Consider the following 12,069-nt stretch of genomic DNA (forward strand, 5'->3'; position numbering starts at 1 on the left):
TTTCATCATCACAAAGAATTCTTTGGGACATCACTGTTCTGCAAATTACTGAAATATAGAAACTCAGTGTGGAAACTTACTTGTCAATAGAAACTTTTTTCAAGTAATACATAAAACCATTACCTGGAACAGAGTTTGGGTGATGTACCATTCAGAAAAGAAAAAGCTTAATGACAAGGGAACAGTGCCAATTTCTCTAGGATAAGGCCGGAGTCAGAATTCTGGAGTTGAAGGGTATACCAAATGGTCTTCAGAATACTTCGTGCTTGGGAATCCTGTCATTTCTGGTTTTAGGTGAAGGCAACAAACTGTTTTGTCCTACTCTGCTCTCACACTAAACACTTCTGTGACCGGATGTGTAGGGTTCTGTTTTGTTTTGTTTTGTTTCGTTTTTGCCACACACCAAGCAGTTTTCTAATGAACACCAACTGGGTATCCTATAATTCAGTTCTGACACTATCCACCTTAGGAAATGACAAGGGTTTTAAGACCTCTGTGCCTGGAACCAGGGCCAAAGACCAAATATATTTCTTATTATACTACAGTAGGCTATCTCTCTACCTTTGTTTTGTTAGTTTAAGCTTGGTTAAAAATGACTTCTCCAGCTCTGCTTCTATTAAATGAAAGGCAGCTGAGCAGCAAGACACATACTACAGTGAAAGGAGGGAGCCTACACATAAGATTATCACTTACGTTATAGGAACCAATGTCAAATGAGATTGGCATAAGAGCTGGTGACTGCTTGGGTAAGTTCCAAGAATGTTACCTGGGAGGATACTTCAGCCACGTAAAGGGCACTGAAGATTATATACAGAGTTGTCAGGACCTAAAAGAAGTATTTTGGGAGTGTCTGTGAACATGACAAAGTTCTTAACCTACATTCCATAGGAGTAAAGTCACACAAACCATTAGAAAATATAGTTGGCCCTCTCTATCCATGGTTCCAAATCCATGGATTCAACCAACCACAGAAGAAAAATATTCAAAGAAAAAAAATCGCATCTGTATTGAACATGTACAAACTTTTTTTCCTGGTTATTATTTCTAGACAACAGAGTGCAACAGCTATTTACTTTGTATTAGGTATTATTCTAGAGATGATTTAAAGTATACAGAAGGATGTGCATGGGTTATATGTCAACACTACACCATTTTATATCAGGGACTTGAGCATCTGTACATTCTGGTTTCCACCAGGGGTCCTGGAATCAATCCCTTATGGATATCAAGGGACAACTATATATGTAAGCTTAACTGTTTTTCATATGCAATATACCCCGTGAAAATTTAATTCAATTATTATAGCAATTTCAAGTTTTCAAACTTGAACAGGGAAATTCTAAAAACTAGTTACCTACCCATTTAGCAATAGCTCCTACTTCCTGTTTCTACATGGCCAAGGCTGAGGGGGTTGGGAGGATCCAGTTACTGAGGGCTGCTTTCAAGAAGGGTTTCTAAATCTCATACAAAGATTTCTATCAGGTCTGCTTTTGCTGAAAGGACTTGAAAAATGTTTTCCACTGGGCCCAAACCCCCTCTTGGCAGCCACGTATAGGTTAAGTATCCCTTACTTAAATGCTTGGACCAGAGTGTTTCAGATGTTGGATTTTTTCAGATTTTGGAATATTTGGATTATACTTACTGGTTGAACATCCCAAATTCAAAATTCTGAAATCCAAAATGCTCCGGTGAGTATTTCCTTGATGCATCGTGTTGGCACTCAAAAAGTTTCAGATTTTGGAGCATTTGAGATTTTGAAATTTTGGATTTAGATTGCTCCTCTGGTTTAATACTTGATGTTGCTGTTCTCTTTCTTCTTTAGAACCTCCTAATTCTCTGGATCTTAATGGCACTAATCCTCGGAGAATCAAGCTCACAGCCCCAAATATCAATCTTTCTCTGGACCAAAGTGAAGGATCTGTTCTCTCTGATGATAACTTAGACAGTCCAGATGAAATTGACATCAATGTGGATGAACTTGATACCCCCGATGAAGCAGATTCTTTTGAGTACACTGGCCGTGGTAAGTCACTAAGTTGGCAAGGCCAAAGTTAAATGCTAAATAAGTAAAAGATTTTCTAACAGACCTCTCATTTTTGTGCCAGTGGATCCTTTTTGTGATTTCTAGAAGCTTCTGTTTTTATTTCAGGTCATAGGTGGCCATCATTGACAGTTTGGAGCTTGACAGAGAACGTGTGGTTCACAGAGGTCATATATAACCATTGCTCTTTATTCACCCCTACTCTGTGCTAGCATTTATGCTAGGCACGAGGGCTGAGGGAAGACTATTATATGCTGTGTTGTAAGAAACCCGGGGCTGGGTTTGCAGAGGAAGAGAATTTAATCCGGACGATAAAATTTGAAGAAGAGAAATCAGAGCTTGACAATTTCTTATATAAGTTCCCACTATCTGCAAAGTTCTGTTCCCCAGATCCTTACATGACCGACTCCTTCTCTTTATTCAGATGTTAATCAGATGTCACCTCCTCAGAGAGGTCTTCCTTGACCTCTGCAATCAAAGGTGCATCCCACTTCCCTACTCCCACTACCTAGTCACTCTCTGTCCCCATATTCATTGTATTTTCCATGTATCACTAATTCAAATTGTATTATTTAACTATTTGTTTGCATCTTTATTGTCTTTCTCTTACCACTCGAATCTATGCACCATGAGAGCAAGGACTTTATGTCTGATCCTGCATCTCCAATAAAGTAGGAAGGAAGAAGGGATGGTTTAGGGGGAGTGGGAGAAATGATAAAAAGGAAGATAATTAAAAGTTGTCAGATCATCCAAGACTCACACTCCTGATATGAACATCAGTCTTTAGTTCTTTCTCTTGCTCTATGAAATTTGGTTTAAGAAATATGTACAAATATAAAACATTTGCTTTTTTTTTTTTTTTAATGGCATTATGTAGTTTCTGTTTCAGTATTAGCCAGGGTGGAATTCTCCAAAGTTACAATGTTTGAAAGTGAAAGCGAGTGAGTCTGCGACACAGATATTGCTTTTATTCATTTTAAGAATTCACGCAATCTTAAAAGTAATACGGTGCCACAATTAAGTGATAGCCTGACTTTTAGAGATATGCTAATTCTAGCAGTTCCACTCCTGAAGAGCATAATTAGAAAAGTCACCAAATTAGCTAATTATTTCAACCAGTGGTCATTGAGCTGACGTGAGCAGTGCAGTTCAGACTCTACCTTGACAGAGCTTAAGGCTTTATTTCCTCAAAAAGGAAATGGCTAAACGACCTGTTTTATGGTCTATTATGCTTAAGTAGAGATTTTTTTTCCCATAAGTTATTGGGGTCCAGGTGATATTTGGTTACATGCTTAAGTTCTTTAGTGTAAGTAGAGATTTTATATTGCATTTTTATCAAGTGTGAATTTCCATAGTTATCCGGGTAGTTGATTCTGTAGGTTGAAATACACAAATAGGAGGTGAAAGAAGGCCTGGAATTTGTATTATTTCCTGTCATCCCAGAGAGTCTTCAGCAGCTCCTCTATCCATCCCAGTTGCCCCTACCAGCTCCCACTCTTTTCCTGCTAATATATTGACAAAATCCCACAGAAGACTGTGGCATGATCCCACTGGCCCCTCCCTCACCTCCGTATTTGCTTCTCTGTTGCCAGGAGAACTTTGTCACACCACATCTGAACCTTTTATTTTTATACATAGTAAAACTGTCAAGCAAAGCCCTGGGGGCTGAGCAAGCTGGTAATTAACACTGCCACTTGCTGACATGGCTCTTTTAATGTAGTTGACATAGCTGTGTTGAAAGAACCAGTTTAATGGCCACAACCCTGCTTTTAGGTCTTAAATGCAAAGGACAGAATTGTAAAGTAAGTTGAATTTTTACATCTACCCTAATTTTCAAATGAAAAGTATATGGTCAGAGGTTCTAAACAAAAACATGAAACTTTGAAAACACAAAGTGCACCTGAATAGCTGTATTTTGTAAACATGAGGACACGGATAAGTGACTGCATAAGAGGGTTGGATTATAAATATGTTTTAGTTCTGAAGTATGAAATAAATACTTGAAGGCAGCCTGTGTCTTAGGTTTCTCATGGCAGCATTTTGACCAGGCATATACATTCTAAACAAAATAGGGGTTTTTAAGCTATAGTTTTTCAAAAACATTTGGGCCATAATTTATTTTCTTTTAGTGAATACTTTTTCATTTTATATTATATGTTTCACATATGTATTTTCATTATATATTTTTCATTTTATATTATATATTTTTACTATATATTTCTCATTTATATATTTTTCTTTCTATATTATATACCTCATTATATTATATATTTCATTATCTAGTTTTCATTTATTTCATTTTATAGATGAGAACACTGAAGCACAGAGAAGTTAAGTAATTTGCCTAAGGTCACACAGCTCATTGTTGCCCTTAGCTCCTGGCCCATGCTGCTTCCCAGTGAATATGCTAACAAAGAATGGAAAAAGGTCTGTTACTAGATTGGGCTTACATACTTGAAGCCAAACGTGATAGCTCTTGCTCACATTTAGGCCTCTTTTTATCCCGTTTTCCTGACTTGGGGACTCTTAAAAAAAAAAAAAAAAAAAAAAAAAAACACAGTAAGAGTTACTTACCAAATGCCTGAAGGTTTTTCAGGCCTTTACCTGTTTTATTCAGTAGCTGATGACCAAATGCCTCTGCCAGGGTTTTTGCTCACAATGCAGTTTTGCTTGTGGAAAATTTGTGAAGCTCACTATCAAATATATTCAACTGGTCCTCCCTTTCAAGCAATTTTCTTTAATAGTTGTGTCCAAATGTGGAGAAATATAAGTTAAGGTACTGTGAAATAATTAAGGTTTGATGTCCTTTCATATTTACAAAGTACCAAAAATATCAAAAACACATAGCTAATGATGGACTTGGGAGGTCGTTCTTTCATATTAAGAAAGATCTGAGTTTTTTCTTTTTTAATACTTTAATTTACTAATCCTAGAAACTTATATCCAAAGGTCAGGAAAAATAATAACTCATTTCTGTTTCCCAAACCAACAACAAAGTTATTTTTACCACCATTCAGATCTTCAGAAAGGTATTTTATAAGGGAAGTGGAAAAATGACAAATTTTAGCCTGAATATTTCTGATAAGAATGTTGTAAGAAATCCTCATGTGCTCTTATGTTTTTCCTTCTTAGGCTCCCAAGTGATGGTTAGTGACCCCCTTCTGAAAGACCTTTTTAAATACTAGCCCCTAATGGCAGTTTTCTTTTTTCATAAGGCTCCCCAACATCATTTCCAGATAATCAGGGTGTCACTTCATTGAACTTCCCCATCCATGATTTTCCATTATTTTCACAGTCTACAGGCAACCAGCTTATAAAATCAATTTTCCATTTTAACTGTCTATATAAATTAATCAAGTGCTAAGTTTATTTTGTTTTATCTGTAAGCAGCCTTATGCCATAATGGTGTTGACTGAAAGGAGGATTTTTCATTGTATTTTGTATGCTAATATTTTTCTCTCAAATTAACTGCCTGCTTGCTGTTTGTCACCAAAAAAATTCTAAAGACTTTTTAACAGTATATAGGATATCTTTCCTATAACCAGAAAAGCCTCTAGGAGTACTCACATTAACAAGTACAAGATTGTGATACAGAAAGCTGTCACAAATGCATGTGCCTCCTGGAAGGCCACAGCTGACATCATCATTGGTTAGTCCATAATGAACACCAACAATGCATCCCCCACTGTAGTCTGTGTAGCACAGACCATTCAGGGGTTTGTGTGCTATATCATCTCAAAAAGACACGAGCAAATGTTCAAGTTGACTTCTCCCCTGTGTACAAGGTTTTAATAGACTCCAGCAGTCACTGGGAAGAAAAACTCATTGTTGAGAAAAGGAGACAAAAAAACAAGTATTTCTTAGTGAAGAAGCATGAGACCAAAAATTAAATTTGGGGAACATCAGGATAGAGAATTAAATGAGACCTGAATATTCTTGCAAACAGTGGGAAAATGAAGGCTGTGGAGAGGATGGTAATTTATAGTTAGAACAAAAGAATTATGAAGATCAGGAGGGTTTTGCTAATTCCAGAAAGTCGGTAAAGCTATCTTTACTTCTTACTAGCTTGTATTGTTGACTTCTAGAAATGAACAACTTAAGAAAACTTAATGTAGCCCTAGCTCTTAGATAACTCTTTTCCCCATTTACATCAGCCAAAAGAGGAAGGGAAGGAGGAACACTAGCAACTTGCCAGCTTCTACTCTCTGAAACGTTAGGCGTTACACCCCATAAAAACATTCAGCCCTGGGCTTTTACACTAAAACGAGCAATAATGCTATCTTTATAGGAAAATGCTGATAGCAGTGCGTGTGTGTACACATATATACTTTTAACGTAGAGATATCCTTTCTTACTATGATACCATAATCAAAAGCCATTAAAAAAAACTTAACAGACTCAACTACATAAAAATATTACATTTCTATTTGACAGGAAAAGATGGATATTAGTTTAAAAGCTAAGCATGGGGTAAGCACAAGGCAAAAAAAAAAAAAAATTGCAACATATAACAAAGTTCTGTACAAAAATTCCAACTAGGTTACAGTGAGCTGAATCACACCACTGCACTCCAGCCTGGGCGACTGAGCAAGACTCCATCTCCAGAAACAAAACAAAACAAACAAAAACCTCCCACTAGTTCATAAGGACCACAATAGGAAAGGGGCTTAAAAGGTACCTCCTTGTCAGTAAGAGAGATATAAATAGCTAATAAACAGTGAAAAGCGTTTACCTTCTTTAATAATTAAAGAAATTCAGATTAAAACAATGTGATGATTTCCTCTTGAATTGTCAAGGGTTGAAAACTTTGATAGCCTATCGTGTTCTTGGCAGTGGGGGAAATCCAGCCCTCTCATATATTGTGGTGTAGCATATTCAAGGGCAAAATCGTCCCCAAGACTTGAAGTGGTTGTACCTGCTGACCCAGCACTTCATTGCTAGAAAGTTCCCCTATAGCAGTATGTGCACAAATAAGGTAAGACTCCTTCCTGCAGATGCTTACTGAAGCAAATTCTTTATAAAGAAACAACAGAAAGAAATAAAACTATTTCATCACCATGGGATTGGTAAACTATAAGACATCAGCAAAATCGAATACTTGAGGGCTACTCTTAAAAATGAGCAGGATTTATATTTACTGAGACAAAAAGACTATTCTATGTATGTATGTATGTATGTATGTATGTATGTATCTATCATCTATATTTTAAGACAGGCCCACACTCTGTCACCTAGGCTGGAGTGCACTGACGTAATCTCAGCCCACTACCACCTCGACCACCCAGGCTCAGGTGACCCTCCTACTTTAGTCTCCTGAGTAGCTGGGACTACAGGCATGTGCCACCATACCCAGCTAATTGGTCTATTTTTTTTTTTGTAGAGATGAGGTTTTGCCATTTTTCCCAGGCTGGTCTCAAACCTGTACTGTTTTAATAGATAGGAACAAATTATAGAACAATCTGTATAGAACATGCAGAATATATAGAATAATCATACTTTTTGAAAAATAAACGTGTCAGTGTATGTGCAGAGGAAGAATAATACACATCGCACAGTAACAGATGAGTGGCATTGGCGATTTTCATTGTTTTCATGAAGCATTTATGTATTTCTGGTACTTTATTATGGTGTTTTACTTTTTAAAAATTAATGAACTTTATTCTTTAGAGCAACTTTAGGTTCACAGCAAATTGGAGCGGAAAGTACAGAGTTTTCCTGTACCCTGTTTCTCTACACACATTCACCCTCCTTCACTATCTACATCCCTTTCCAAGTGGTTCATTTGTTACAGTTGAACCTGCATTGACACATCATTTTCACCCAAGGGCCATAGTTTACATGAGGGGTTCAGTTTGTTCTGCATTCTATGGGTTTGAGCAAATGTATAGTGGCAGCATGTATCCACCATTGTAGTATCATACAGAATCGTTTTTCTGCCTTAATTCTCTGTGCTCTGCCTAATCCTCCCTTTCCCCCAAGCCCTAGCAATCACTGATGCTTTTACTGCCTCCATAGTTTTGCCTCTTCCAGAATCCACGTAGTTGGCCTCATACAATATGTAGCTTTTTCTGACTGGCTTCCTTCACTTATGCAATTAAGGTTCCTCCATATCCTTTCATGGTTTGACAGACCTTTTTTTTTTTTTTTTTTTTTAATGCTGAATAATATTCCATTGTCTGGACAAATCACAGGTTATTTTCCATTCACCTACTGAAGGACATCTTGGTTGCTTCCAAGTTTTGCCAATTATGAATAAAGCTGCTAAAACATACATGTGAAGCCTTTTGTGTGGGCATACATTTTCAGTGCATTTGGGTAATTACCAAGGAGTATGATTGCTAGATTTTAAGGTAAGAGTATGCTTAATTGTATAAGAAACTGCCAAACTGTTTCAAAGTGGCTGGACCATTTTGCATTCCCACCAGCAATGAATGCGAGTTCCTGTCGCTTTGCATTCTCATCAGCATTTGGTGTCAGGGTTTTGGATTTGGGTCATTCTAATAGCTATGTAGTGGTATCTTGCTATTGTTTTAATTTGAAATTCTGTAATGATACATGATATTGAACATCTTTTCACATGCTTACCTGTCACCTGTATATCTTCTTTGTGAGCTACCTGCCTATGTCTTTTGCCTATTTTCTAACCATTGAGTTTTTTTGTTTTGTGTGTGTGTGTTTTTGTTTTTTGTTTTTGTTTTGAGACAGAGTCTCGTGCTGTTGCCAGGCTGGAGTGCAGTGATGTAATCTTGGCTCACTGCAACCTCTGCCTCCTGGGCTCAAGTGATTCCCCTGCCTCAGCCTTCCAAGTAGCTGGGATTACAGATGTGCGCCACCATGCCCAGCTAATGTTTTGTATTTTAGTAGAAATGGGGTTTCACCATGTTGGCCAGGATGGTCTTGATCTCCTGACCTCGTGATCCACCCATCTCAGCCTCCCAAAGTGCTGGGATTACAGGCGTGAGCCACCGTGCCCGCTCGGCCTTATTGTTGAGTATTAAGCATTCTTTGTATATTTTGGATAACAGTCCTCATCAGATATGTGTTTTGCAAATATTTTCTCCCAGTCTGCAGCTTATCTTCTTATTCTCATTCTCTTGATTTTTCTTTTATATAGAAGTTTTAATTTTAATGAAGTCCACCTTATCAATTATTTCTTTCATGGATCATGCCTTTGGTGTTGTATCTAAAAAGTCATCTTTGCACCCAAGGCCAATTACGTTTCTCTTCTAAAAGTTTCATAGTTTTGAATTTTACATTTAGGTCTTTGATCCATTTTGAATTAACTTTTGTGAAGGATCAAAGGCCTGGTCCAGATTCATTATTTTACAGGTGAATGCCCAGTTATTCTAGCACTATTTATTGAAAAGACTATCTTTGCTTTGCTGTATTGCCTTTGCTCCTTGTCAAAGATTAGTTGACTATATTTATGTGGTATGTGTTTTACTAAAACCGTAATAAAGAATGTAGTATACAATTTTTTTTTTTTTTTGAGACGGAGTCTCTCTCTGTCTCCCAGGCTGGAGTGCAGTGGCGCTCGGCTCACTGCAAGATCCGCCTCCCAGGTTCACGCCATTCTCCTGCCTCAGCCTCCCGAGTAGCTGGGACTACAGACGCCTACCACGCCTGGCTACTTTTTTTGTATTTTCAGTAGAGACGGGGTTTCACCATGTTAGCCAGGATGGTCTCTATCTATCTCCTGACCTCATGATCTGCCCGCCCCAGCCTCCCAAAGTGCTGGGATTACAGGCGTGAGCCATGGTGCCTGGCCTACATTTATTTTTTATTTATTTATTTATTTATTTTTGAGACAAGGTCTCACTCTGTCACGCAGACTGGAGTGCAGTGGTGCCATCATAGCTCACTGCAGCCTCGACCTCCTGGACTCACGTGATCTTCCCACCTCAACCTCCCAAGTAGCTGGGACTACAGGCACATGCCAACATATCCAGCTAATTTTTGTATTTTTTGTAGAGACTGGGTTTCTCCATGTTGCCCAGGACTGGTCTCGAACCCCTGAGCTCAAGTGATCCAGCAGCCTTGGCCTTCAGAGTGCTGGGATTTCAGGCTTAAGCCACCACACCCAATCAAAAATGTTTTACATAAGGGGATTTTAATAAAATTTGTGGAAAATAAAACAAAACAACCCTATCTTAACCCCACAGAGATGACCAGGGTAAAGCTAGAGCAGGTCAGAGGGTACCAAACAGGATGAAGAGTATCTGGTGGATGGAAAGTTCACTGGAGGGAAGGGGGATGTGTACAAGACCATCAGAATACAAACCTGCTTCAGAATCCAGAGTTCTGAGGGAGTAGAGACCAGACGGGAAATTGAGTTCCACGAAGGGAGCTAAGATTAGCATTCCAGGGATCTACCCCATGTAGGAAGGAAGAAGCAGGAAGGGATTCCAAAGAGATTAGTGGATTTGCACAAGGGACACACTTGGCCTGAAGCCAGTGGTTTATCATCTCTGTCCTTGATAAACTGCCGCATGCTGGTGGGAACACAGTGGAAGCCAGAGTGACCCAAGGCTCTGTAGGTGGTGGTAGCTGTTGGTGTTGGCAAAAAAGGCTAGGATTGCTTCCCAACCAAACTTCATTTTGCTATCTAAGTCATTGGTAATTAGACAATTTTGAAGGTATAATTGCAAATTCTTCCAGAACATAATGGTGGTATGGTGGCTCCCTTACAGATTACCTCCATTTCCAGGAAATTATCCAAGTTTTTCTTCATTTACTCACTCACCTTCCCGATTTTTTTTGAGTGTTCTGAGTAAGTTTGTAAGCTAAGTAGGGAGCGGGTTGGTGGAAGTGAATATTAAAGGTGATTCAAGGCACAGTTTCTTTGCCCAAGGGACTCACAGTCTCTTTGTAAAATAAATAAGGAGAGTCACACATTCAGGGTACAATACGATAGATTAGAAGGGCTGAAAAAGGGAAAGGTTTTGACTATATTTGTTTAGTAACCGTGATCTGAGGCAAACCACTTCAAAGTCAGTTTTTGCATTGGTATAATGACCATTTTAGTATCAACTAGTACCTGGTACAAGGTCAATACTTAATACAATAGTGCTGTTGTTGTCATCAAAGTGCCATAGAAAGAAGTGAAATGCAGTGTAAATTCAACAGTGCTTTTCCAGGAATGGAAAAATAACAATAATAATGTCTTGAAATTATTGTGAAGGTTATAAATAATCTTTTCTTTCAGATTACTTAAACATACAAAGAATAACCATCATTAAGCTCTACTAATATTTCTAGTAAAAATGGAAACAACTGCTGCTTAGTCTTTTTTTAAAAAAATGGTTACTTTTTTTTTTTTTTTTTTTTGATGCACAAGAGTAAATTTCTTCCCAGAGAATGCTCAGTAGGCTTTTTTATTGTCTTATGCACCCATCAATTTGGGAGTCTTGTGCACTTGGGGACTTTGAGCATTTCTGGTCTACACAGTTGTTTCTCGCTTACTATAAAGTCTTTGTGTGGCGTATTTTGAAATAGTACATAGAAAGTAATATCAAATTTATGTCCAGATGTGCTCCCAATAGAGGGCTCAGCCCAGTTGTGAGAGTCTTAGAGTAGGAGTCTTGGCTTGTAATATCATCACGATTCCAAGTTGAGGACCACAAAAGACTCTAAGCACTGAAGAGATGTGACCCCAAAACCGCAAGATTTTCTGAGTCTAGTAACAAAGCCTTTCACCCCATTAGAAAGACCTGCAATCTTTACCCTGATCAAGGATGAGTTGGTCCTGGCTTGTGCACACCTTGGACCACTACCCATGCAAGACAGCTCAAGCTTTGCACCTAGTCTCACCCTCAGCATGACCTTAGCAATGGATGTGGTTGTTCAGTTAATAAAAAAAGACTTTATTGGGTGTACTTTATAAGGTCAGGATATTGCTAAGCTCTGTAAAGGCTGTACAAAACAAGGACTTTGATCAGGTTGATTCTGCAGGATGAAACAAAACAAAAGCTGCCCGTAGAAGTCCTCTGTGTTCATTTAAAAAAGTATTTTAAAGCTTTCCATCTGGC

General features: G+C 38.2%; 1 protein-coding gene across 13 annotated transcripts in view; it reads left to right on the plus strand.

Moving 5' to 3' along the window:
* The window catches only part of PRUNE2 (prune homolog 2 with BCH domain), a 301,009-nt gene that overhangs the window by 255,644 nt on the left and 33,296 nt on the right, over positions 1-12,069 (plus strand). For all 13 annotated transcript variants that reach the window (XM_033237044.1, XM_033237051.1, XM_033237048.1 and 10 more), the window contains exon 11: positions 1,823-2,023. In XM_033237044.1, the coding sequence (XP_033092935.1) occupies positions 1,823-2,023 (201 nt within the window). The remainder of the gene's footprint in view (positions 1-1,822; positions 2,024-12,069) is intronic.

Source organism: Trachypithecus francoisi, unplaced genomic scaffold (assembly GCF_009764315.1).
Source record: "Trachypithecus francoisi isolate TF-2019V2 unplaced genomic scaffold, Tfra_2.0 Lachesis_group16, whole genome shotgun sequence".
In the NCBI taxonomy this organism is placed as follows: domain Eukaryota; kingdom Metazoa; phylum Chordata; class Mammalia; order Primates; family Cercopithecidae; genus Trachypithecus; species Trachypithecus francoisi.